Raw genomic sequence first — 26778 nt, 5'->3', positions numbered from 1 at the left:
GTGTCCAGATCACATGAAGTGATGATATTGCTTTACCCTGCTCTGATTAGATCCCACTTGAAATACTACGTTCAGTTTTGGGCACCACAGTTTAAGAAGGATGTTGACAAGCTAGAAAGTGTCCAAAGGCAGGCCACAAAGGAGAGCATGTCTTATGAGGAATGGTTGAGGGAGCCGGGTATGTTTAGCCTGGAGAAGAAGCGACTGAGAGGTGATATGATAGCCCTCTTCAAGTAAATATTTAAAAGGCTTTCACATAGAAGACGGAGCAGAGTTGTTTTCTGTTGCCCAAGAGAGTTGGACCAGAAACGTGTTAAAATTAAAGCAAAAGAGTTTTCAGCTAAACATTAGGAAGAACTTCTGACAGAGCAGTTCCTCAGTGGAACATGCTTCCTTGGGAGGTGGTGGACTCGCCTTCCTTGGGGGTATTTAAGAAAAGACTAGATGGTCACTTGACAGCTATGATTCTCTGACTTAATATGAACATACACAGATCAGGAAAGGGAGAGCATGAAGGGAAGAGCTGGTACTAGACTCTCATGGCTCTTTCTTATATGTCCAGGCAGGGTAATGCTGATTGCCACTTTGGGATTAGGAAGAAATTTTCTTCCAGGCCACATTGGTCAGGGATCCTGGAAGTTTTTTGCCTTCCTCTGGGCATAGAGCAGGGATCACTGGGGGAAGCGAGGGGAGGAGTTAGCTGTGAATTTCCTGCACTGTGCAGTGGGCTGGACTAGATGACTCTTGGGTTCCTTCTAGCTCTATGTTTCTAAATTATGGCTTGTAGTGGGTTTGCGCTGTGGTTTAGATGTGTAAATGGAGAAACTACTATTGTGGTCACTACTCTTCCTATAATAAGAAATGCTATGCAAATGAAAGCAGGCAAGTATATGAATTGAAATCCAAAGTAGGCAAGCAGCACATATTTTCCTTTCCTAAGTACTCTACCCTTAGATAAAGCAGAATCTTTACTCAGTTAAAATTCACTTTCTATGAAAAGCAACCTGGACTCATCCTCACCAATCCAACATGTAAAGCCTCCCTGAAATCTTACCTTTCTAAAGAGCAACTCTGTCAGGTAGCATGCTGGCATGGATACTATACCACATTTGACAACTCCATAAAATATGGATTCATAATAGGAGGATACTTTAAGTTTGTACTGAGACAAGATTTGTTATTTGCACATTTACAGTCAAACAAATATGACAACAAGGAAACCATTAGGGTATCTCAGGGCAGGTTTTTTTTGGGTGAGAAAATATGTACCTTCATAAGTCTTGGGAGGTAACAGTGTAAGCAATTCATAAAGTCTTTTCCTGTAAGTCACTGATGATGATTTTACTGGATTGCCATAGGTTTTATTTAATGAAGGAAGCCTTAAAATAAAAATTCACAAGTTGAAGTTAGACTGAGGTAAAAGTTTGAGGTACAAGTTTGAGGTAAAAGTGTGCAGCTCACTGGTTTGCTTTGTACTTTACCTGGAAACCTACAAACTTAAGCCACCATACAAGACTATACAACTTCAATTATTTCTAAAGAACTTGTACTCATTTCACTGTTTAATAATGTAGGTATATAAACTGTTTTATACAGATCCTTTAAAAAGAGGAAAGAAGCAATGGCTGCCACAATGCAGAAAACATTTCAAAAACATGTTAACTAGTGTATACTATAATCATGTAAAGTATAAATAACATTGAATTTACAGGCATTTATAAATTAGTCTTGGACTGTCACATTGGGTATTACAAGTCTAGTACATTTCTCACTCACAGAGTAATACATTAATAGACTTTTCCCCATTTTAATTTTATTTAATTATGATTAATGCTCTCTAAGTTGACATTGAAATATAATAACCAATAACAAACTAAGTTTTTAAAAACCCAAATGACATATATCCAAACACTTCTTGAATATGAAACCACAGCTTAAAAATCCTAATGACATTATTGGGGTCAACTAATAGCTTCAGAAAGATTTTTTCTCCACAATACTTACTGTGTCAGTAAATCAACAGCACATGGAAGAGGAGGTAGAAGACTCTGAATAACTTCATCGGTAAGTAGCCCCCCACAGTGGACAATAAAGCTTTTGATAGCTGAGGAAAAAATAGAGTGAGTAACTATTAATAAATTAGGAGTTCGTTTCCCCCCCATCTTTTTAAAACAAAAAATAAATTGGGGTGGATCCTGTCAACTTTTCTGCTTGATCACTTCCAATTCCCTTCCTCACTGTACCCTCCGACTCACATGGCTTTGGTTTTTCATTGGTTAAGCTGGTAAGACATCACCTTGTACTATCTGTTCAAATCTTAATATAATTGTTCACATACTTTAAAAGTTGGCATAGGTAACAGCTGAAAGATTAATAAGGAAATGGAAGAAAATTTGTTCAGCTATTGTATAAAATAAAAATCTTAGCCATTTATGGTAATGGCAGTAATTAAATGTTCAAAACAATGGGAGATACATATTTGTAGACCCTTTTGAAGTATAAGTTGCAGGTGTGGCTGAACTGTGGCTCTGGATCCACATGCTGCTCTTTAAAATGTAAGATTCAGCTTGCAGGCTTTTGTTAGCACACATGGCACTCGGCTGCCATGTCTCCCCGCCCCTCCCCCCCCGCCGGGTGTCTGGACATTTTTCTGTCCTCATGCAGCAGCCATGGTCCCAGGGCTAAAAGTGAACTGAAAATGGATCCGGTCAAGATGCAGGTGTTGCTAGTCCATGAGGCTGAGATCCCGGAGGGTATTGTGCTTCCCACATTTGATGAGCTTCAGCTAATTCAGTTAATAGTTATGAGTTATATTTGAATCAATATTATTGCTGAGAAGCAAGTTAGTTCACCTGAGGAAAAAATGCTTTCTTCCACCTCTACTTAACATGGAAGGTGGCTTCTTACCAAGCCAATTTGGCCTCATGGATCCATGCCACTGTAGACTTGAGGTCAAACTACTGGAACATTGTCTATATGGGATTACCCTTAAAGACAGCATGGAAATTTCAAGTGAACAATGCTACAGCTCAATTAACATCAGGAGTTAAGCAAAGAGATTATAAAACACCTATTCTACAATTGCTCCACAGGTTACTGATTTGTTCCTAGGTGCTGGTTGTTAACTATGAGGGGAGGTCAATTCTAGTGCTAGAAAAGGCAGTGTGGTTTGAAAAGCGCATAGCTGCTGCTGTTCTGGGCTTGATCCCAACAGAGATTGGTTTGCTTCACTGGTACTGGCCTCCACCTCCTAGCTCTGGATCAGCCTGAGCAAGGCTGCCCAGTTTGGACAATGTGGGGGACGAGCGTTAGATTTGGGTGGTGGAGTTACTCCCCTTTTAGGCTTCCCCATGTAAAGACTTCCCTGTGTGTTCATTTTTCATTTTTTTAAAAAAAATCCGCCTTTATATTGGTACAGCCATCTATGCACAAAAAGGGAGGTACTGTGACATCACCGATGACCACATGCTCAGCTGAAAATCCTGATTATTTAAGGCACATGCGGAACAAAACCAACCAACTCTGCAACTGTAAAAATGCAAAGGGAGGGCAGATGTGTGGAAGAAGCATACTCATACTAATTCCAATGCTTGGGGTTCAACAGCAAAGAAAATCAGGAATACATCAATTGTACAGATAAGCCCTGTGACAGAAAACCAGGAATTAGTCCTGTGACAGCTCTCTGCTCATTTGAGTGGAGCCTTCTGGAAGTACCATCAGTGGCTGCCTGAACTCATGCATTCCTACTTAGTGGGATTTCTCTGATGAGGAAGACTTCCACACTGATACTCTTTCAGACTATGTTAGACTGAACTACTTAGAAAGACACTTTTATGAAGATGGAATTCTGTTGTGATTAGTTTTCAGTTTGCTGCACGTCTGATAGTTGTTACTGTTTTTATTGTTGGTTTTTAATTGTTGTAATTTGCCTTGAATCTTGATGAGAAGGATGGAGAATAAGACAGACAAGAAATATTGCAATATATAAATTATCATTAACTCTATCACAGCATCTGACTCTAATATAACAATTTCTCACATCTAAAAGCACTTTTGAAGCTCACAAAAGCCACTGAGGTGTAGCAGTTAAAGTGCTAGAGTAGGGCTGGGGAATCCTGCATTCAAATCCCTACTTTGCCATTAAGTTCACCAGGTGACCTTCGGCCAGTCCTTCTTTATGTCAGTCGAATGTGCCTCACAGGGATAAGGGGAGAACCACATGCAGATGGCCAAACAAAAATGTGATATGATGGACAAAAGTAGTGAGTCCACTCAGATTAATACGCAGCATATTTAAACATAATGAAAACTGAAGAATAAAAATAACTGGCTTGAATTCCATGGAAAATTTCTACCAGTGGAATGGGCCTTCCTTGCCTCCCTTGTTCTGCTACAGTGAAAAATGACCTCCAGGAAAAGCAAGGGTCAAAGGTCTGCAGCTGGAAGGGGGGAAATCGGCTAAAAACACCTGCTCACAGAAATCATCTATAGGATCCACGCCATTTTCTTTTTTTTTTTCCTGTTTGCCTTCTGAAAGCACATAAAACATAAGCATGACAAAACAGAAGTGATGCTGGTAGAGGAAAGGTTTGACCCAGGAATGGGAATATCTCCAGTTCTAGATGGGGTTGCACTCCCCCTAAAGGAGTAATTTTGTAGCTTAGGAGTAGGTTTGTAGCTTGTAGCTGCTGAATCTGGGCTCCTGTTGGATAAATAGGTGGCGGCAGTGGCCACAGGTGCCTTTTATCAGCTTGAGTAGTGAGCCACCTGCAGCCCTTCCTGGGTGGGAAAAAAATCTTGCCACTGTGGGGCATGCCCTGGTTACATCCAAATTAGATTACTGCAATATGCTCTATGTGGGGCTGCTCTTGAAGACTGTCAGGAAGCTGCAATTGGTACAGAATGCCGTGACCAGAATGTTGACTGGTGTGGGTTGTAAGGACCATATCACTCTAATCTTGTTCCATCTGCACTACCTACAAATTTGCTTCAAGACCCAATTCAAGGTGCTGGCATTGACCTATAAGGTTTGAGGACAGCATACCTTAAGGATTTCCTTATCCCTTACGAACCTACCTGTCAACTCCAGTAATCTTCTGAGATCTTGCTTTGGGTGCCCTTGCCATCTGAGGTCAAATGGCAAGAAAGGGATGCCTAAACTTTGGAACTCCCTCCCCAAGGAGTGAGACAGGATCTGCCTGTCTCACTCTGTCCTTGTCTTCCAGCAGTGTATGAAGACTTTTCTGTTTCATTTGGCATACCTCAGTAAACTCTTAATTGGTCCTCCTCTCTTGCTGTGTTTGTTTATATGTCAATATGTTTTTACTATATTTATGTATGTATTTTAAATTTATTTTAATGTTTTAATTATCTGATGTTCACTGCCCTGGAGACTCTATTTTGTGTGGAAAGGCAGCATATAAATAAATATTTTAAATAAATAAACAAGAGACACCCCACACCCCATGAACTCTGCCTACCACAGAGAGCGCCTGCACGGCCTTCCAGCGTCACTTGCCAGGTAAAAGAATCGCCCCGATTCTTCTCTGTTTCTAAATCTTTAGGAGACAGCGGGAACACACACTTCCACAGTAACAGCATTCTTGGAAGATGGTGCTGGACAACTGCAGGACCTATAAGATGGGCAATTTTAATATCATGAACTACAAATTTTAAAAATCATTTTATCAGCAACTATGCATGCACCCTCAAAGAACTCATATGAACTGCTAGATGGCTACAGCTGAGATTTTCTGCCATGCTCTAAGACCTTACTATTAGTGATTAGTAGCATGACCTGCAGTTAAAGTTATCTCTGGTTACTTGATTAGTTCAAGTTAGATTTCTTCGTTCCAACTGGAAAACCCAAAGATGGTATTACTTACGATTTTTTACAGAACAGCCAAAAGGATAGCCAGAAAAATCTGGGACTTATATATGATTCATCTTTCATTAGTCTTTCTGGACTGGAAGGATACATGTCCAAATTCAAAACCTTATAGTACAAAGACTATCATGTCATCTGATCAGGACTGAACATTTCAGTGGCACAACTGATGCCATGAGGTGAACTGATGGGTAATTATGGCCAACATGCACCATTCATGCCTTTCCGTTTTAAACCATTTCTTTTAGTCTTTGAAATATTTGGAAATTGCTTACAACTCCTAACAACTTTCTTTAATGTTTTTTGCACAACATTAATTGAAAAACATAGCTTGCCTATATCTTGATTCACCATACAATTCATTGTTATAAAATAATATGAAGAACCTCAGAGTTCATATGTCAACATTTTAGCTAAATTATATGCACTTGGGTTGCCAGCCAAAAGAGTGCACATTTAGCAGCTACGATACAAATATACAGCCCAGAAAAATAAGCCAGGATCTGTTTGGCAATGAAGTAAAAGAATGGATCTAGAATCCTAGAATCTGTCCCCTGCCCCAACTGCTAATCAGGGGGATTCTAGTTTTGTTTACTGGGCTGTTTTTATGTAGACCTAGCTCATTTGAAGTGACACTGGCTTGGATCCACAATCCATCAGCAGAAGATGCTGCCCAAGACCAATTTTCATCATGTTCCCCTCTCCCCAGAAAATATTATTCCTAAGGCCATTGGACCTATGGGAAAAAACTTGTTGTGCAATTCAGAGGGGGTAATAGTGAGGAGTGGGAAGGAGGTGAGATCATCTCCTTCCTGTTCCATCCATGAAGATGTAGTTGCACAATAGGGAGGAGCGGCAAATACACCTGTTTCCTCCTCACTGCATCCCCCCAAACAGCTTGGCTGATGAGGTTGCTGTGTCTCCAGAAATCATCTTTCTGAGGATCATAAGAGACAAGAGGAAGAGAAATCCAGTGGAAAACCATGGTCTTTCTGTAGTCATATTACTGGACACCTGCCAATATATTCTTTTACATAATGAAAGAGCTCAGAATAACTTTCATGGTGTATCTATTATGCACTCTTCAGGCAGAATTTTCTATTCCAACACAAAACCAAATTAGGTGTGCTGATGCCAAACTCCCTGTGGAAAAATAAATACTTTGCAGATTATTATGCATCACTTACACGTCACTTTATTTCTAAGATTTAGGTTCCCCTGATGCAGAACCTGAACGTGGAAGGGAGGTGGGGTGATGGCAGCAGCACCAACCATAGCTTATGAACATGAAGTAAGTATACAGGACTGATACACATATTATTTTAGATACAAATTCTCATTTAAAACACATAGTCCACCCATATATACTCTACAGGGGTCCCCAATGTGGCACCCACTGATACCTTTCCTGATGTCAGCCAAAAAGCTTTTAGTAGTAGGGAAGGGGTGGGGGGGGCATCTGACTTGCCAGGCTTCTGATTGACCATGGGAGATCTGATTGGCTGTGCAGATTTTTAAAAAATTGCTTTGGCAGCATATGCTACCACAGTATAAGGATCTTCACTGCTTGTATGACTGAAGATAAGCTGTGTATATGCAAGGCAATATTTTAAAACAATGTCAATTTAAAAGGCATCCTGTCAGACAGAGCTTCTGCCTAAATTGTTGAAGTTATTATTAGAATTATGCATAACCTCACTCCCTGATATTTTGTGGTTGCGCTCACCGCTCTGTGTCAGAATTCCTAAGGTGCTCACTAGCTCGAAAACACGGGGGACCTCTGCTCTACAGTGTACAGGACAACCAAAGGGATGTAAAGGGATGTGTCAGAAGAGTGAGAACTATGATAGTTTAGCTTTTCTGTGTTTCTAGGACTATTTGAAAGAATATTTTGGTGAATTATTACAATACAGATAGCTAAGATATCTTCCTTTGCAAACTACAACAGATACGTATAGGACAGAACATGTTCAAATACTGATATATTATGAAAAACAAGGTAGCAGAGACAACATCTCAACTGAAGAGACGGGTTTTGGTGAATACTCTTACCCAGCGTCATTAAGGCTCCTATCAAAAGCCATCCGGATTGTATTCGTTGTACTGAAATTCGACTATTCTGAGAAGCAGAACGCAACAAATCCTCTGCTACTGTCATGATGACCTATGGAAAACAAAACCGTAACCATCTAACACACACATTTGTATATACATTGCAGGCATTCCGTCACCATCACCTATCTATGAATGCAATGCAGGAGGCCAATTCATATATCTAATAAAGTGGACTTTGTCCTGCAAAAGCTTATACAGCAATATATTTCTTAATCTTTAAGATTTACATAATTACACACAGAGGGGCCTTGGACAAAGAGCTCTGGTGCAGAGGGGATCAATCTTGTCAGTTTAACCCTGGACCTTGCATAAGCTGCTACTTTCAGGATGCATTACGAGGATTTCTTAATATGTTTTGGGGAGCTTTGCATTAAGATGGAGTGTAAGGTATCACCTCACTTTGTTATGTATATTTATTTTGAATTGTAGCTCTCTATGTCCTGAAATATCCAGCCATAACAGAAAGGCAGGGCTTTAGAACAGGGACATGGCCTGAGAAATGGATATGGCAGCAGATATGAAAGCTGCCCACTCCTGACCCAGTAAAGTAGTGATGAAAGACAACAGTAGAGAACATGTAGATTCCTGCCCTGAATGCTTTCACAGTTTCCATAACAGAGAGCCAGCTGATCTGTGGATGTACTTCTAATTAGCCATTTTAAAAGAAAATCTTTTCCTTGGCAAAGCCAAATAGATTTCAGTTGCATTATCCAAGAACACAGCCATAGATTTTTCTCTCCCACTGACAAAGCTGTGATGTCTGTGGGAAAGGGTGAGTTATGGTAACCTGCCAATTTAAACTAAATGACAAGCCAGAATAAGGTTATGGAGCCCTTGAACCACTTAGAAGATTTTTTCCTCTAACACACTCAAACACAAACAGAAAAAGAACCCCCTATTTGTAAAACTTGAATTCTGAAAACATAAGTCCTGGGTTTTTCCCTACACTTCACAAAATTAATTCTCATTTAAGTGTTACTAAGGATTAGGAATATTACATTTAATTATATAAAAATTATAGTAGAAGAGCAATATAGTAGAGCGGTAAATAATCTTTACATGTATTGTCGAACGCTTTCACGGCCGGAGAACGATGGTTGTTGTGGATTTTCCGGGCTGTATAGCCGTGGTCTTGGCATTGTAGTTCCTGACGTTTTGCCAGCAGCTGTGGTTGGCATCTTCAGAGGTGTAGCACCAAAAGACAGAGATTTCTCAGTGTCACAGTGTGGAGAAGATGTTGGCAGGTCATTTATATCTACTCAGGAGGGGTGGGGTTGAGCTGAGTCATCCTGTAAGAGTTCTTTTGCATATGGATTGGTGCTTGATGTGCTAATCTTCTCTGCAGGGCTATTGTCGGGTATAGAGGGTTTTGTTAGCCTGGTGTTTTTCAGGACTGGAAACCATGCTCTATTCATTCTTAAAGTCTCTTCTTTCCTGTTGAAATTGTGCTTATGCTTATGAATTTCAATGGCTTCCCTGTGCAGTCTGACAAAGTAGTTGGAAGTGTTGTCAAGTACTTTAGTGTCCTGGAATAGGATACTGTGTCCTGTTTGAGTTAGGCTATGTTCAGCCACTGCTGATTTTTCAGGATGGCCAAGTCTGCAGTGTCTTTCATGTTCTTTTATTCTTGTCTGGATGCTACGCTTTGTGGTCCCGATGTAAACTTGTCCACAGCTGCAGGGTATACGGTATACTCCTGCAGAGGTGAGGGGGTCTCTAATGTCTTTTGCTGAACGTAGCATCTGTTGTATTTTTCTGGTGGGTCTGAATACTGTTTGTAAGCTGTACTTTTTCATAAGCTTTCCCATCTGATCAGTGATTCCTTTGATATATGGCAAAAACACTTTTCCTGTGGGAGACTGTTTTTCCTTAGTTGTTTGATTTATCCTTGGTTTACTCGCTCTTCTGATTTCATTTCTGGAGTAGCCATTTGCTTGAAGTGCGTGGTTTAGATGATTAATTTCCTTGTTGAGAAAGTGCGGTTCACATAATCCGTCTTGCACAGTCTACTAATGTTTTTATTATGCCTCTTTTCTGTCGAGAGTGGTGATTGGAGTTTTTGTGTAAGTACCGATCCGTGTGAGTTGGTTTCCTGTAGACTTTGTGACCTAACTGAAAGTTTGCTTTGCAGATGACCAAGGTATCTAGAAACGGAAGTTTACACTCGGTTTCTTTCTCCATGGTAAATTGTATGTTCGGGTGGATATTGTTGAGGTGGTTTAAAATTCTTCCTCACCATGGCTCCAAATGATAAAGGTATCATCCACAAACCGGAACCAGACTGTAGGTTTGTGGGGTGCTGATTCTAGAGCTGTTTTTTCAAAATGTTCCATGTAGAAGTTTGCTATAACTGGGCTGAGAGGGCTTCCCATGGCCACCCCATCTATCTGTTCATAGAATTCATTATCCCATTGGAAGTAACTGGTTGTCAGACAATGGTGGAATAAGGCTGTTACATCCTCTGGAAAAATCTGATTAATAAGTGCGATTCCAGGACACTAAAATATTTGACAACACTTCCAACTACTTTGTCAGACTGCACAGGGAAGCCATTGAAATTCATAAGCATAAGCACAATTTCAACAGGAAAGAAGAGACTTTAAGAATGAATAGAGCATGGTTTCCAGTCCTGAAAAACACCAGGCTAACAAAACCCTCCATACCCGACAATAGCCCTGCAGAGAAGATTAGCACATCAAGCACCAATCCATATGCAAAAGAACCTCCTCAGGTTACAGTGAAGCCTCCCTCCATTAGCATTCCACACCCTGGGAAACTCTTACAGGATGACTCAGCTCGACCCCTCCCCTCCTGAGTAGATATAAATGACCTGCCAACATCTTCTCCACACTGTGACACTGAGAAACCTCTGTCTTTTGGTGCTACACCTCTGAAGATGCCAGCCACAGCTGCTGGCGAAACATCAGGAACTACAATGCCAAGACAACGGCTATACAGCCCGGAAAATCCACAACAACAATCTTTACATGGTAAACTCAGTAATGAACTACTGTCTTGGTGACCGTATCCCACCCTATTAAAGAAAAATACAATAATTTCAATTAGAACACTATAAAATATTGTTAAGAATTAAAATTACATTTTCTTTATGATACATGTCTGTTGTTCCTGCATAACGTTATGGACTATGGGAAAATGAGCACACATATAGACATGTAAAAAAATAGATCATCCTCTTGCAAAGAAAAGATGTAGCACAATATTTAAATCATGTTTAATCTGTCTGTTGCTATACATGAATACATGAAGCTTTCCTATTCTGAGTCAGACCACCAGTCTTCTATCAAAGTCAGTATCACCTACTATCTGAATCTGTTAATTGGAAATTGAACCTGGGATCTTCTCCATGCAAAGTTCTACCACAGAGCCACAGCCCTTCCCCAGGAGTTGAATGGTACATGACAACATACAACTGTGGCAAAGCTACAAATAGTTCTGTTAATTACCTTCCCTTTACAATGTGGAATTCCCAGAGGACACTGCTTGACTGCTCCCAGCAAAGCAGCAATAGCAAAGCTATAGCCGGTCACTGCTTCTGGGGAGGATTTCAGTGCTGTGAGCCTCTCAATACAGCGATCCAGAAGTGGAGTGAGAAAGCAAGGAAGGGCTACAGCAATACAGCGTAAACACCACGCTGCTGCTAGCTGAACTGAAATGCTGGGGTGAAGAATAATGGATATTACCACATCCAGGACCCCTGAAAAGTCACAGAAATTTCACAAAATCAAAACATTTTTCTTTCAAGGCAGACAGTTTGAAAAACAAATACATGGTAGAGTGCTAAGCAACGCTATATCATGGATATATTTAAAGATCATTTTTCTCATGTTTCTCTCTCTCTCTGTTGACATTACCAAAATTTTACTTCATTCTCTTATTCCCTCACATATTATGCAACACTCCTTTTTGTCGGTCTCCTTTGTTCTACTCTTAAGCTCCTCTCTTCTAAGTCCAGAATGCTGCCACTTTTTCATACTGTTTTCTTGGTTGGCATCGTCTTTTGTTGTCTTCACTTTAAGCTTCTTGTACTTAATATTAAACTCCCCCCTAGTCTCACTTCTCTTTCCTTTTCTCGCTTGAGCTATTATTTCATAGGAACCAATCTAGAAAATTACATTTTCTTTCCCCACCTTCATTCATCTTCCCTTGCAGTTGCCAACCACTGGTACACATAAAACGGCCCCTTGGTTACTCACCGTGAAGGGTCCTTCTCCTCTGAGGACAGGAGGACATCTTGGGTGATTCCAACCGTCCAATCGGGGAGGCAGGAAGTTATTAATCTTGCTTCCTCTTCCTCTAGTAGGTGGGGCCACCCTCTGATCCCCAGTTCTTTTCCTGCCTCAGGGGAGAGCAGTAGTATTTAGGCTAGCTTAGCTACCCTGTCTATCTATTGCCTTTACCTAGTGTCTTATCTTTTGCTATACCTTTCTCTTTAGTCTTCTCTTCCTACCTCTATCCTTCACTGACCTTTTAACCCTCTCACTGTCCCTTTCACGAGGAGCCCTGGTCTCCTCAGAAGAAAAGAATGTCCACAAGGGAGTCGTCGGACTCTGAAGAGTCCTTTATGGACAAAGCGGACAGCTGCAACCTAGGAGCCATTCTGCCGACGGCGGGAGAAGGCTCAGCAGGACCAGACGCGCCACGGAGGCTCGATCGGTCCCCAGAAGAAGGCACTTCCAGGAAGGAAGGTCAGCCTTCAAAGAAGCGCCCCCGTCTGCCGAGCAAGACGTCAGAGGGGGCTGCAAGAAGAGCCAGGTCGACCGGAGGCGGCAGCAGAAGACGCGGCTCAGTTTCGGTGGGAAAAGCGGCCAGACGCGATTTCCCGCCAAAAAGCGGCTCCGTGCTTGCCAACCTCCCAGCGGGAGAAGTTGAGCAAAATAATGATTCCAACACGCAGAACTGCTCCGGAGCCACTGCAGGAGAGCAAGTAAGTGAGGATTGAGAGACTCTTTCCCCCCAGATCCTGGCAGCCATCAGGGCAACCCTTAGAGAAGAGCTATGGTCGCTCAGCCAGGGGCAGGCCTCGGGCCCTTCTTCCCCAGCAGCCACCCCATTGCAACCCACTTGCCAAGACCCTTCACCTCAGAGAGCTTCCTGGCCCACCAAGGCGGCCAGAAAGCAATCTTTCTGTCAGACCTCCACCAGCACCTCTCCATGGCTGGATGAGGATGGCCCTGCAAGTGAGGTATCGGAAGAAGGAGCGTTCCTGTCAGAGGAAGAACGTGAGTTTGACACCAACCTTCCCCAACAGTCTAACAGGCTTTTCCTGTTTGAGGACTATAATTACTTGCTAGCAAAAACTCTTTCTGCCCTTGACCTGAAGGGGGCAACAGAAGGGGAAGAGGAGGAGGAGGGGGCCTCCAAGGCTTCTGACCGTAAGTCCAGACCTAAGGGAAATAAGGAGTTTTTTCCCAGATCAGATGCCAAAGCTGAGGTCTTCCCTTTCCCAGACTATTTTGAGCATCAGCTCCGGGCAGAATGGGCTACGCCAGCAGCCTCAAAGCAAATGCCTAGCCTCATAAAGAAATTATATGTGCTGCCTAATTTTGTGGACGAGTTCTTACAGGTCCCCATTATTGACGCTCCGGTTGTGGCTCTACAATCCCAGGGTCTCCTATCCGAGGACGGCCAAGGCACCATCCGAGACGGCCTCGACAAGAAAGGAGAAGCCGTCCTGAAGAGGGCCCACGAGGCCACGGCAATGGCCATTAAGGCCTCAGCCATTGCCTCAATGGTGTCCAGAGCTTCGGTGGTGTGGATCAGAAGGCTGATCCAACTTCTACCTGTCAACGACAAGCGTTTGCTGGACGGGGCCGACAGAGTTCTCAAGGCGTGCACCTTCGTGGCTGACACTACACTAGACAGCCTTTCTCCTTCTTCCAGGGCCATAGCATCATCTACAGTGGCCAGACGCCTGTTATGGCTGAGAGCGTGGCAGGCCGACGTCCAGGCTAAGCTGATAGTTGCATCTTACCCCTTTCAGGGAAACAAGCTGTTCGGGGACCAACTCGACAAGATCCTGGTGGAGACCAGGGATAAAAAGAAGGCACTTCCCAAGTCCCTAAAATATGCCCCAAGGAAACCATATTTCAACCAGCCCTTTCGCTCTCAACACACTCTGCCGAGAAGCAGACAAGACTACAAGCGTCCATGGAACCCACCCAGGAATCAGGCCAGACGTTCCAACTTCACTTCAAGATTCAACCGCACCCAGGGCTCTCGTGGGAACAGGCATGAGTCAGAGGACAAGGGGCAGAAGCCCTGACTGTCAAAGGACCTCAGTAGGGGGCAGGCTCCTCCTCTTTCGTCAGGCCTGGGTGGAATCAGAGGCAGACGCTTGGGCCTTAGAAATCGTCTCCAATGGTTACTCCATAGAATTTGCCTCTTTTCCACCAGAGCGCTTCGTTCCTTCTCCCACGAAGAGGGACCCGCACAAGAAGGCCATAACCCTACAAGCTGTGCAACATCTCCTACAGAAAAGGGCCATCGAACCGGTGCCACCACCCGAGAGGGGTCGCGGCGTCTATTCGATCTTCTTCACCGTGCCCAAGCGAAACGGAGATTGGCGGGCCATTCTCGATCTCAAATACGTCAACAGACATATCCAACTACGTCATTTCAGGATGGAGACTCTCAGGTCGATTGCCGAAGCCCTTCGCAAGGGAGAGTTCCTGACGTCTATAGATTTGACGGAGGCATATCTTCACGTACCAATCTCCACATCACACCGAAAGTTTCTCAGGTTTTACATCCAGAAGGAGCACTTTCAGTTCAGGGCACTCCCTTTCGGTCTGGCTACGGCACCCCGGGTCTTCACGAAGCTCCTGGTGGTTCCGATAGTCAAGCTGCGAGAGAGAGGCATTCACGTGCATCCATACCTCGACGATATTCTACTGAGATCCGCCTCCAGACAGGGCGCAATCAGGGACACGGAGTACACCCTACGCTTCCTCGAGAGCCACGGGTTCCTAATAAACCGCGAGAAGTGCTCTCTGCTCCCATCCCAGCGGCTGGAGCACCTGGGCATGACCATAGACACCATCAAGGGCAGCCTTTTTCTTCCAGAAGCCAAGAGGTCCAAGACCAAACAGCTGGCACAGCAGGTGATCAAGCAACAAGCATCTCCGCTGATGGAGCTATCCAAGCTGATGGGACTCCTAGTGGCCAACTCAGAAGCCCTATACTGGGGAAAGTTCCACGCCAAGCCGCTCCAGATATTCCTGCGTCCCTTCCAGTGGCAGATCGGCTGGAAGGAGAACTTCAAGGTTCCTGTTCCCTTAGAGGTCAGAAACAGCCTGAGATGGTGGACCAGGGACCACAACCTGGGTCAGGGCAAGAGTTTTCTCTCACATCAACGCACTCAAATTTTCACAGATGCCAGTCTCAAGGGATGGGGGGCATCCTTGGACAGCATACCCGCCCAGGGGGTTTGGTCGACGCCGGAAAAGGGCCTTCCGATCAACGTCCTGGAAATGCGCGCAGTCTACCTGACCTTACTACACTTCAAGGACCAGATTGCCCAGTCCCACATCCTGATACGGACAGACAACGTAGCAACCAAAACGTACCTGAACAAGCAAGGGGGAACCAGATCGTCGCGCCTCCAGAAGGAAGCAATCAAGATCATGAAGTGGGCGGAACGCAACCTGGCATCCATTCAAGCGGAGCACATCAGGGGTGTGCAGAACGTTCATGCCGACTGGTTGAGCAGGGAAGCTCTACATCCAGGGGAGTGGTTCATCAAGAAGGAAGTCTTCGGGATCTTAGCGGAGCATTTCGGCTATCCAGACGTGGATCTCTTCGCGACGCCTCTGAACAGACAAGTCCAGAGGTTCTTCTCCAGGTACTTCCACCCCTCGGCGGAGGATATAGACGCCCTCACGGCCCCCTGGCCGGATGCCCTCCTGTACGCCTTCCCTCCTCTGCCGCTACTCCCACGACTGCTTCGGAGAATCATGGACTTGGGTGCCACAGTCATAGTGGTGGCACCCTGGTGGCCAAGGAGACCGTGGTTCTCAGCCCTTCAACAGTTATCGACCGCTGCGCCCTTGCGCCTGCCAATCGTACCAGACCTGTTACAGCAGGGCCCGATCTGGCACCCTCATCCAGAGTGGTGGGCCCTAACCGGATGGAAGCTGAACGGAGCTGCTTCCTAGGCCTGGGTCTCCCACATCAGGTGGTTGACACACGGATGGCTTCCAGAAAGAAATCCACCACGCGAATCTACAACTACACGTGGAAGGCTTTCCACAGACGGTGCCGACGCAAGAAAAAGCAAGGGGCGGAGTTATCCTTACACTCTGTGCTAGGCTTCCTCCAAGAAGGCCTCGACAGCGGCCTGAGCGCGGCAACGCTGAGGAGACAGGTCGCGGCCATTGGTTCTATATGAATGGACGAGAAGGGCGCTCCTCTATCCTCTCTCCCATTAATTCGAAGATTTCTCAGAGGGGCCACACTACTGAAATCCCCAATGGTTCACCGTTTTCCCACATGGAGGCTTAACGTGGTCCTTTCGGCGCTGACTAAGCCCCCTTTCGAACCTCTCCGAGACATCCCTATCAGATGGCTGAAACTCAAAGCGATATTCCTGGTGGCAATTACATCTGCTCGCAGAATATCGGAGCTGGGTGCTCTATCTATTCGCCCCGATCTGTGCGTCTTCCACAGAGATAAGGTGGTACTGCGCACGGATCCGACTTTCCTTCCTAAAGCGTATTCCATCTTCCACCGATCCTAGGAGATCAGCTTGCCATCCTTTGCTCCTAACCCTCGTCACCCAAGGGAACAGGAATGGCATACCTTAGACGTCCGAAGAGTGCTCAAAGCGTATCTAGTCCAGATGGAGGACTTCAGGCAAACGGATTCGCTGTTCATCAATGTCTCCCGTCCCAGGAAGGGACAGCGCATGGCTCCCGCAGCGATAGCCTACAGCATCAAGTCATGCATAAAGGAATCCTACAAGGCCCTCGGTCTGGACGCACCGCAGGGCATTACGGCACATTCCACGAGGAGTGCGGCTACCAATGCGGCCCTGAGAAAGCACGCATCTGTGGAAGAAATTTGCAAGGCCGCCACATGGTCCTCTCTATCTTCCTTCATCCGACACTATCGCTTACACTCAAGCGCTTCGGCTGACGCAGCATTTGGGCGGAGAGTGCTTCAACATGTGCTACCAGACGAAGAGGCATTCCCACCCGATGCCTAATGTACTGCTTTGGGAGCACCCAAGATGTCCTCCGCCTCAGAGGGAGAACGGCCCCTTGGTTACTCACCGTGAAGGGTCCTTCTCCTCTGAGGACAGGAGGACATCTTGCCCTCCCATTGCTCTTCGTCCCACGCTGCCAGCCCATGTTCATTCTCATGTTTTCTACTCATGTTGTATTGCTTCCACACCTCCGCCTTGCCTGTTGCGAGGTGTGTGTTTTGTCTGACTACGTATGTTGTTCTCTACGTGTTGTTTACACGTTGCATGCTAATCACCTGTTTTGAGTTCTATCTTCCTAGTTTGTTATACCTTTTACATGAGGGAGATACTGATACTGCTGAGGGGATTCACCCGAACTGGAGATCAGAGGGTGGCCCCACCTACTAGAGGAAGAGGAAGCAAGATTAATAACTTCCTGCCTCCCCGATTGGACGGTGGGAATCACCCAAGATGTCCTCCGCCTCAGAGGGAGAACATCCTATTCTTGTTTCTATTACCACATTACAGTTTCTCCTTAAGAGGCATTCCCCCCTCCCCCAGGAGCTTCCAGACTTTGCTTACTTCTTTTTTATCTTCACTCTTCTTTCTACAATGACTATACAGGACGGTCTTTTAATTTTTGTAGCATTTTGAACATGTTATGCAGAGTAATATTATTTCACAACATTGTTGCATCCTATAAGCTAGGGGGATCCTGGTAGTGGCTTCTGCATTCCCTTTTCCTGTAACATGCAGCTACTCTGCAAAATAGCACTCAAAAATGAAGACTAAACACAGTTTGGAACTCTGGTTTGCAGGAAAATCACAAATTCTAATTATTTGTTTGGACAAAAGGGCAAATTATGGTTTACCATAGAAAATAAAAGTAATTAATTAGTTGGCAATGTGAAAAGAAAGGGGGGATATGTACACCCAAGGATCCTCCAGATTCATAAGACTTAGAATAATATACACTAAATTAGCTTTCACAAACGTGGGAATGTGGATTTGGGACTCTGGCTCCCTGTACTTGATGGGGCAGTGCTTACAGAGTTAGGAGCCTGGGGGTGATTCTGGATGCCTCCTTGAAAATGGAGGCCCAGATCATGGCGGTTGCCAGGTAGTCGTTTTTCCATCTTTGACAGACCAGGCAACTCGCCCCCTATCTCTCGACTCACGACTTAACTACAGTGGTCCAAGCAATGGTCACCTCTAGGTTAGACTACTGTAACGCGCTCTACAAGGGCTTCCCCTGAACCTGATCCGGCGGTTACAACTGGTCCAAAATGCAGCGGCGCAGGTCATCACCGGAGTGCCTTGCACTGCACGTATAACACTGGTATTGCGCCAGCTGAATTGGTTACCGGTGGAGTACTGGATCAGATTCAAGGGTTTGGTACTAACCTATAAAGCCCTATGCAGACTGGGACCGGCATATCTACGGGACCGTCTCTCCCTGTATGAGCCCCGGAGGATGCTTCAATTCAATGATAAACAGCTGCTACTGGTCCCTGACCCCAGGGAGGCCCATTTAGCGTCGACCAGAGCCAGGGCCTTTTGGGTCCTGGCTCCAACCTGGTGGAACGCTCTAAAGAGATCAGGGCCTGGCCGGATTTGCTATCCTTCTACTGGGCCTGTAAGACAGAGCTATTCCACCAAGCATATGGTTGATACTCTGGGGCTCCCTGCCGGCCACCTAGAGAAAGCTGTGCCCCTATAAAGGGATATCTACCACCTAGCCTTTGCCATATATTTCTGGAGGTGGTTGGGTGGCGATTACTGATGAAATCTGCTGCCATATGTTTTTCACAACCTGCTGCTGTACTGATTGTTGTGTGTTCTTTTTTAAATATTTAAGATGTTTTATTGGTTTTAAAGATATTGTATTTTATATTGTTCTATTAATTGGAATCCACCCTGAGCCTGTTGGTGCAGGGAGGGCAGAATACAAATTCAATAAAATAAATACATATATACATACATACATACATAAACAAAAGAGAACGGACTCTCAAAATGATGCTGAAAAATATAGATTTTCCTAGGCACCATGAAAACTGAGCCTAAAAGTCCATTCATTATGATTCTCAACAATACTCTGAATGAATGGAAGATCTTTCTTTCATAAGTACATTTATAAGAAACCACTACTGGAGAAGCCAGAACCCTCCCTTGAGGAATGCACCTCCCATGTTAGTTCTTGTGATAATTCTGCATACTTTATTACAGGCTGAGATATCCAATTCATACTCTGCTTTATTTATTTGCATTTTTAATACCAACAATCTAACAGCTCAAGAATTCAAACTCATATTGATATAATCACACAAAAATAAGTGCCATACATTACCAGTACTAGAATCTTGCAGCACTGGTGCAGCTGTAGTGCCTAAGCCATGTATGAGGTTTCCAAGCTCTTCTAGGGCACATATAAGCATATGCTGGATACCTATTACATCTTTTGTACCAACATGGTTTTCCACATTGGAGTCACTCGTTGCAGCATCTAGGAATACAATAACATTGATTATCTACTCTTTATCATATTAAGTAAAACAAAGTATTTCAAAAATGCTGGGATGAGCGAAATTACATGTACCATATTCAATACAGTTTTATGATTAAAGGGAAAGCTCATGACAACACTGAGTCAGAGGCAAGTATTATGCAAAAATGAACCAAGCTATACATATTCCTTTTGCAAACAATTCTAGAGAACTATGCAACATTTTTGTATGATATTACATCAGTGTTAGAAATATGATTACTCCATATCCTTCCTGAGTAGATCAGGAAATGATAAAAGCACTGGTGAAAGGAGGAAAGGGGAGGCAGAGGGGCACATAATCTTGTTAGTCCCATACCCACAACTTTCTTCAGTTTCCAGATGGCTTGACAAATCTCCTTTGCAGTTGCAATTTGAGCTTTCTCCCCAAGAAGGCCTCCTACAGTAGCTCGGAGGATAAATGAAACACAACGGCGGCAACAGATTGCATCCATTTGACTCTGAATAGCTTTAGGGTGCAACTGAGAGACTAAGTGTAGAACATGGGAAAGCAAGACTGAGAAATTCCTTTCAAGCCATGGACCTCCTAGTGTGGAGATAAATACCACATATGCCTGAAAGACAGTTTTGATTAAAAACATTTTAAATCAAAATACTCTTTTAAAAAACCCGTGCATATTCCCAGTTATAAAACTTCATTATACAGGTAGCCGCTGCTAAAGATTTCTATAATTAAACTTATGCTGCTATCATTCCATTAAAAGCAACATGTTTATGATTCAAGATGGAAAAAGAGGCACAACACGTTTTTCATTTCCAAATTCAGAATTTATGCTGAGAAAATTGTTTTAATTAGAACAGCAGAATCAACCAAGTCTTATTTATAAATTAATTTGACCTACTTTAGTGCTTTATTACATTGCCGAGCAAGAGAAACAGTAGATACTTGTTACGTAAAACATTACATTCAGCTTCATTGAACAAGTGCTTCCAGCTACTTAACATTCTGCACATGGAACACAAATTTAATGTATGAATGCATTTTAAGAACTATTAGATTATGATGACCTGCTACCTTGTGAGGAGTCAGGGACTCGTCTCCTTTTCAGACATCTCTCCCCCTTTGTAGATTTTAATTAGAGAATGTTTGCAAATACTGAAATATTTCTTCTCATTACAAATGCAGTTTAATTGTCTGGCAACCACGGGAGTCACAACAGAACTACAGAATATACAGCTGCTTCACAAATCTATTGTGAAGGTCATTTATCTTGCTGTGTATCAACCCTTAACTAATGCTTAACGGGTAGTTTACTTTATAAATACTGTATGTGCACAGATAATCAGTCACAATGGGAAGTAAGTGCATTAAAATGCAGATACACACATTGAGTATTGTCCTAGTTATTAAAAGAGTTATTTTGAGGCCAATCTCTTCATTTTTAAATAATTTTTAATACATTTAACCACTGTTTTATTTAAAGATAAAGAAAAAGGATAACTCTAATCAGACAGTACAATGTCTGATTGTATATGAAAAGCCAATTATTTCAGGGGCACATTCTGGGAATCACACTACTTTCATACTACAAGAAAGCTAGCACATGAATCCATCTTTCAGAAAAAAACGCATCTTCTGAGGACAAGGTTTCTGTAGTTCTCCTGAACATTCATTTTCTAGAGATAATGGAAGAGATTCACCTACCCGCCACCTCTGCACTAACCATTTGCAAGTTGCAACAGAAATAGCCCTAAAGCTTTCTCCCAGCAATCTGCTACAGATTGCTACAATGATCCAGGTGAAATAATTCTATTTAAGAAAATAAAGAACAAGTTGCAGCATTTTGCTGTTTAGATGTGATATTGCTCAGAAAGATAAAAAAATTAGCAAGAGGCAAAGCCTGTTTTTCTGCTGGATTTGTGTTGTTGCTTTTTTTAACCAAAAGCAGTATCAGAAATTTTCCATGCATGAACTCCATTGACTTGTCCAGGCACTGACTGGCTAAACACAGATTTGCTCTTCTAGTTTTATCTCCTTTCAATGGTATATAATCTAGATGACTTATTGAAAAGAAATGCAATTATCCCCAGCAGTAAATGATGAAGAAAAATGCAGTGAGGTTACAGTGGGGCCAATCAAGTTGTTTCTGCATGCTTGATCAAGGAAAATTCTTTCAGACATCAGTTGAGAACAATTACTTGTTTAAAGAGAGACCAGCTAATTTGCACTGCTTTTGTGGTATCTGAAAGTACATAACATTGCAAACTGTTCAGTATTCCTTTTACAAAAAGAACCTTTTCTTTTTATGTTAGGAAGCAACTTACAGTGCAATCCTACACAGAGTAACTTTGGGTCCATTAGAATCATCAGTCATAGAGTGGACTAGCTCTGCATAGGTTTGCACTGTTAAACTATTTGTATTTAAAAGATAATGAACTTATTCAATCTTCAGTTTTTAATCAATAGCTGGACCAAGAAATTATGCTATTTTCAACATCATGATAGGACATTTTAAATAAAAAGTGACAGTAAATTCCTACCAACCATTTTAAAACATTAACAATTAAGCTACCATCAACATGTGGGGTAGAAGACTATGAAATATTAGAAGAAAAATAATCAGGTTGCTGTAAGTAAGTGTATATATATATATATATATATAATATGTCAAACCTGCGTTACTCCAACTCTAACATCTCTGCTTACTGAACTGGTCCCTTTCAGTATGTCTCCACTGGCTCGTAGAAATCCTGAACTCCCGCGTAGGAAGCCTGTCCCCAGCAATTCCAAAGCTTCCTCAAATGAAATTTTACGAACATTTTGTTTGGCAGATGCTTTATTGTTGAAAAAAAATGGGAATGTCAGTACCAGTCACTGAAAGAGTTTTATACATTTTCTACTCTGTTCTACCACTTTTTCTTACAGGTAATAGAATTAGATCCAAATATTGAAGAATAAATTCTTAAGAGAAAGTTTCTGGGCAAAGAAGCTGAAAAATGCTGTGCAGTCCAGGTTTATGTATGTTCACTTAGACATCCTGTTGTATTTAGTGGCACAAATATATATAGCATTGAACCTTTAGAAGTGGTAAGAAGAGAAATTTTAATTTTTAATTTAATTTATTATATTTATATTCCGCCCTCCCCGCTTTCGCAGGCTCAGGGCGGATAACAAATACAAACACCATTAAAAAAAACAGGGTCTCTCACCTGTAACTGTTGATCGTCGAGTCTCTTCTGTGCAGACACACATTGGGACTGCGCAGGGCAGGCCAGCCGTGGAAAAGATTTTTCTAGCTTCCAGAGATGTGAAGGGGATGGTCGGACCCACCGTGCATGCGCGCCAGTGTTCCCGCCAATTTTGAATGTATATATATATATCTGAGCGTCCCCGCCATTCCCTCAGTTCACCTGAGCCGCTGGAGAACCAACTTAGTCAACAAAGCACTCACAGCGGGGTAGGTGGGAGGGAATGTGTGTCTGCACAGAAGAGACTCGACGATCAACAGTTACAGGTGAGAAACCCTGTTTATCGTTGTCGTCCTTCTGTGCAGCCCCACATTGGGAGAATAGCGAGCATCTCACCAATGGGGGCGGGTGTGAGTATATTACTGGAATAAGGAATGCAGGACAGCCGTGCCAACAGCTGATTCACGCCATGCATTCACGTCCACAGAATAATGTTTGATGAAAGTGTCTGCAGTGGATCACATTGCGGCTTGACAGACGTCCTGCAGCGGCACTCCCCGCAGGAAGGCAGCAGAAGCAGCTTGCGCTCGAGTAGAGTGAGCGGTAAGCAACAAAGGACACTGGACTCCAGCTTGCTGATAACAAAGTTTAACTGTAGACACAATCCAACGAGAGATGGACTGGGCAGAAGCAGGCAAGCCCTTGCGAGTGCCGGAGTAACACAAAAACAGAGCAGGAGATTTCCTAAAACATTTGGTGCGATGTAAATAAAACAATAAAGCACGTTTCACATCCAAGGTGTGTAGCGTCCGTTCCCCTGGGGACGAGGGTGTCGGAAAAAAGGAAGGGAGGACCACCTTTTGCTGCAGGTGAAATTTGGAGACCACCTTGGGCAGAAATTCCATGCTAGTGTGGAGCATGACCGTACCAGGGAAAAACTGCAGGAAGGGAGGGTCACACCTCAGAGCAGACAGCTCCCCTAACCGTCTAGATGATGTGACTGCCACCAGAAAGGCTACCTTTTGTGTGAGTAAAGGCAAGGGACAGGTGGATAGGGGCTCAAAGGGCCGGAGCATCAGCTAGGAGAGTACCAGAGACAGACTCCACTGAGGAATCGGAGGGGCCCTAGGAGGGAAGGTCTTGAATAGGCCCTTCAGGAACTGCTTGGAAAGCCACTGTGTAAAAACAGTCTTCTCATCAATCTGCTCGTGGAAAGCAGAGATCGCAGCCATGTGTACCTTAATGCTCGAAAAGGCAAGACCCTGCGAGCACAAGTCCAGGAGGTAGTCCAGAATGATAGGTAAGGGACAATCAAAGGGAGAAATCCCCTTGGGGGCCAACCACCCGGAAAATCGGGACCACTTCCTCTGGTAGGATAGACGAGTTGATAGTTTCCGGGCATTCAGAATAACCTTAAGAACCTTTGAGGAGAGGCCTATGTCGAAGCGCACAGGATCCAGGCAGCCAGGTTCAGAACCGCCACATTGTGGTGCCTGACCCCGTCCCTGATCAACAGGTCCGGGGCAGGTGGCAGTGCTAGGCATCGTCCCTGTGAAAGGGAGAGTAAGAGAGGGAACCAATCTTGACGAGGCCACCGAGGGGCAATCAGGATACAGTGGGTGTTGAAGGCCCTGACCCTGGAGAGGACCTTGTGCATGAGTGGGAAGGGTGGGAAGGCATAAAAGAGACCTGGGGACCAGGGTATCTGAAAGGCGTCCCCTAGCGAGCAACGGCCAACACCAGCCCGGGAGCAGAACAGTGGAGCCTGCTTGTTGTGGGCCGTGGTGAAGAGGTCGATGAGTGGAGTACCCCATGTGCGGAAGACTTGGTGGAGGTAAGCCCTGTTGAGGGACCACTCGTGCTGAGGCAGAAACATCCTGCTCAGTGTGTCTGCTGCGGTGTTGAGCTCCCCGGCAATGTGAACGGCCCTGGGAAGGACGTTGTTGACAATGGCCCAATTCCAGAGAGTCGCAGCTTCCCTGCAGAGCTTGAGCGAGACCGTTCCTCCCTGCTTGTTGAGATAGTAGTGGGCCGTGGTATTGTCCGATAGGACCTGAACCCTCTTGTCCCGAATGACATCTGCAAAAGAAGCAAGGGAGTAACGGATCGCTCTAAGCTCTAAGAGGTTAATGTGCATGTTTGCTTCAGTTGGGGACCAGATGCCTTGGGCTGACAGTTGCCCAAAGCGACCCCCCCCATCCCAAGTTGGAGGCGTCAGTAAAGACGGTGACCTCTGCCAAGAAGGGGCCAAAAGGACAACCTTCGGACAGGTTTTCAGGGACAGTCCACCAGGCCAAGGAACGCTGTATCACCCTGGAGATGGAGAACTTCTGATACTGGCCCATAGTGAGGGGGTTGAATCTCCGGATGAACCAGTTTTGTAGAGGCCTCATGCGCAGGCGTGCAAAAAAGACCACCCCTATGGAGGAGGCCATAAGGCCTAGCAATGTCTGAATTAAGAGGGCAGGTTGGAACCGGTCGTGCATGAAATGACGGGTCAGGGAGGAAAGCCTTTTCAACCGATCCGGGGGTAAGTAGGCCCTTCCCCGTGGCGAGTCGAAATGGACCCCTATGAATCTAATGACTGTGCCCGGAGATAAGACAGACTTGTCCCAATTCACCACTAAGCCCAACCTAGTTAGTACGGACAAGGTGAGCGTAACATGGTCCCGGAGAGAGTCAGCCGAGGGTCCCACCAGGAGCCAGTCATCTAAGTAGGGGTAGATAAAGCATCCCCTTGACCTCAGATACGCCACCACAGTGGCCATGCACTTTGTGAAAACCCTGGGTGCCGAGGCCAGCCCAAAAGGCAATACTGTATATTCATATACAGAATCCCCATAGACAAACCGCAGATACCTTCTGTGGCCCTCAAAGATGGAGATGTGGAAGTAAGCGTCTTTCAAGTCTAAAATAGCTAGCCAGACGCCCGCTTCCAAGAGCTCTATGACCCTTGTCAGGGTCAGCATCCGAAATTTCTCAACCTTTAAATAGATGTTAAGGCCCCTAAGGTCTGAAATGGGCCGAGACCCTCCATCTTTCTTATCTATGAGAAAGTGTCTTGAATAGAATCCCCAAGGGGAAGTAGCGACATTGACCACTCGAACAGCACCTTTGTTCACCAACTCCATAACATTATTATGTAAAACAACATCCCAACATGCAGAACAACGGGGAGGGTGCGAAAGAGGAGGTGCATCAGAAAACAACAATTTGTAACCACGGGCCACAATAGACAGGACCCAAGCGTCAGAGGTAATAAGTTGCCAACAGGGCAAAAAGGGCCGAAGCCTGTCCAAGAAACGGGCAGTAACAACAGTGTCCTTGGAGGCCCAAGGACTGGGCAGCATCCAGGCCTAGTCAGAAGACAGAAGGCTTCTGCACGGATGTAGAGGGTTTAGGTGAGGGGGGCTGCTGCTTCCCCTTGGACCGGCCAGAGCGCCTGGAAGAATGACGCTGCTGGGACGGGTAGGATCGGTGGCCATATGACTGGCCCGAGAAGAACCGTCCTTGACGCTGTTGGTATGGCTGGTAAGGGGTCTGTAGGATCGGAACCGACCGTAACGATACCTCGGTCCCGACGGCTGAGCAGAAGGAGCGACTCCCAGGGACTTGGCCATTTGCTGGTTCTTTTTCATCAGCGAGAGGGACTCTTCCGTCTTTTCTGAAAAAAGCTGGGGCCCCTCAAACGGGAAATCCTCCACCTTTGCCTTCTTCTCCGGTGGCAGGGCCGTGGACCGGAGCCAGGCGTGCCGACGCAAGACCACTGAGCAGTCAGCGGCGTCCTTGCCCGCTGTCATCTGCTGCTTCGACAGCTTCATAGCCTCAGCCTGAAGGGCCTTGACCAGGTGGCGGCAATCTTCCGGGAGGTTGGAG

At 44.6% G+C, this 26778-nt stretch overlaps 1 protein-coding gene across 1 annotated transcript in view; it reads right to left on the bottom strand.

Annotated features, from left to right (window-relative positions):
- Positions 1 to 26778, bottom strand: part of HEATR5A (HEAT repeat containing 5A) — an 81982-nt gene that overhangs the window by 41472 nt on the left and 13732 nt on the right. Inside the window, exons 6-13 of the mRNA XM_054971822.1 lie at positions 22388 to 22548; positions 20072 to 20327; positions 19558 to 19713; positions 11470 to 11720; positions 7940 to 8051; positions 5481 to 5633; positions 2005 to 2104; positions 1270 to 1379 (exon numbers count right to left, since the gene is read on the bottom strand). Coding sequence (XP_054827797.1) covers positions 1270 to 1379; positions 2005 to 2104; positions 5481 to 5633; positions 7940 to 8051; positions 11470 to 11720; positions 19558 to 19713; positions 20072 to 20327; positions 22388 to 22548 — 1299 coding nt within the window. The remainder of the gene's footprint in view (positions 1 to 1269; positions 1380 to 2004; positions 2105 to 5480; positions 5634 to 7939; positions 8052 to 11469; positions 11721 to 19557; positions 19714 to 20071; positions 20328 to 22387; positions 22549 to 26778) is intronic.

Source organism: Eublepharis macularius, chromosome 2 (assembly GCF_028583425.1).
Source record: "Eublepharis macularius isolate TG4126 chromosome 2, MPM_Emac_v1.0, whole genome shotgun sequence".
Taxonomy (NCBI): Eukaryota; Metazoa; Chordata; class Lepidosauria; order Squamata; family Eublepharidae; genus Eublepharis; species Eublepharis macularius.
The sequence above is the reverse complement of the archived record's forward strand: the minus strand, read 5'-3'. Positions and strand labels throughout refer to the sequence as shown.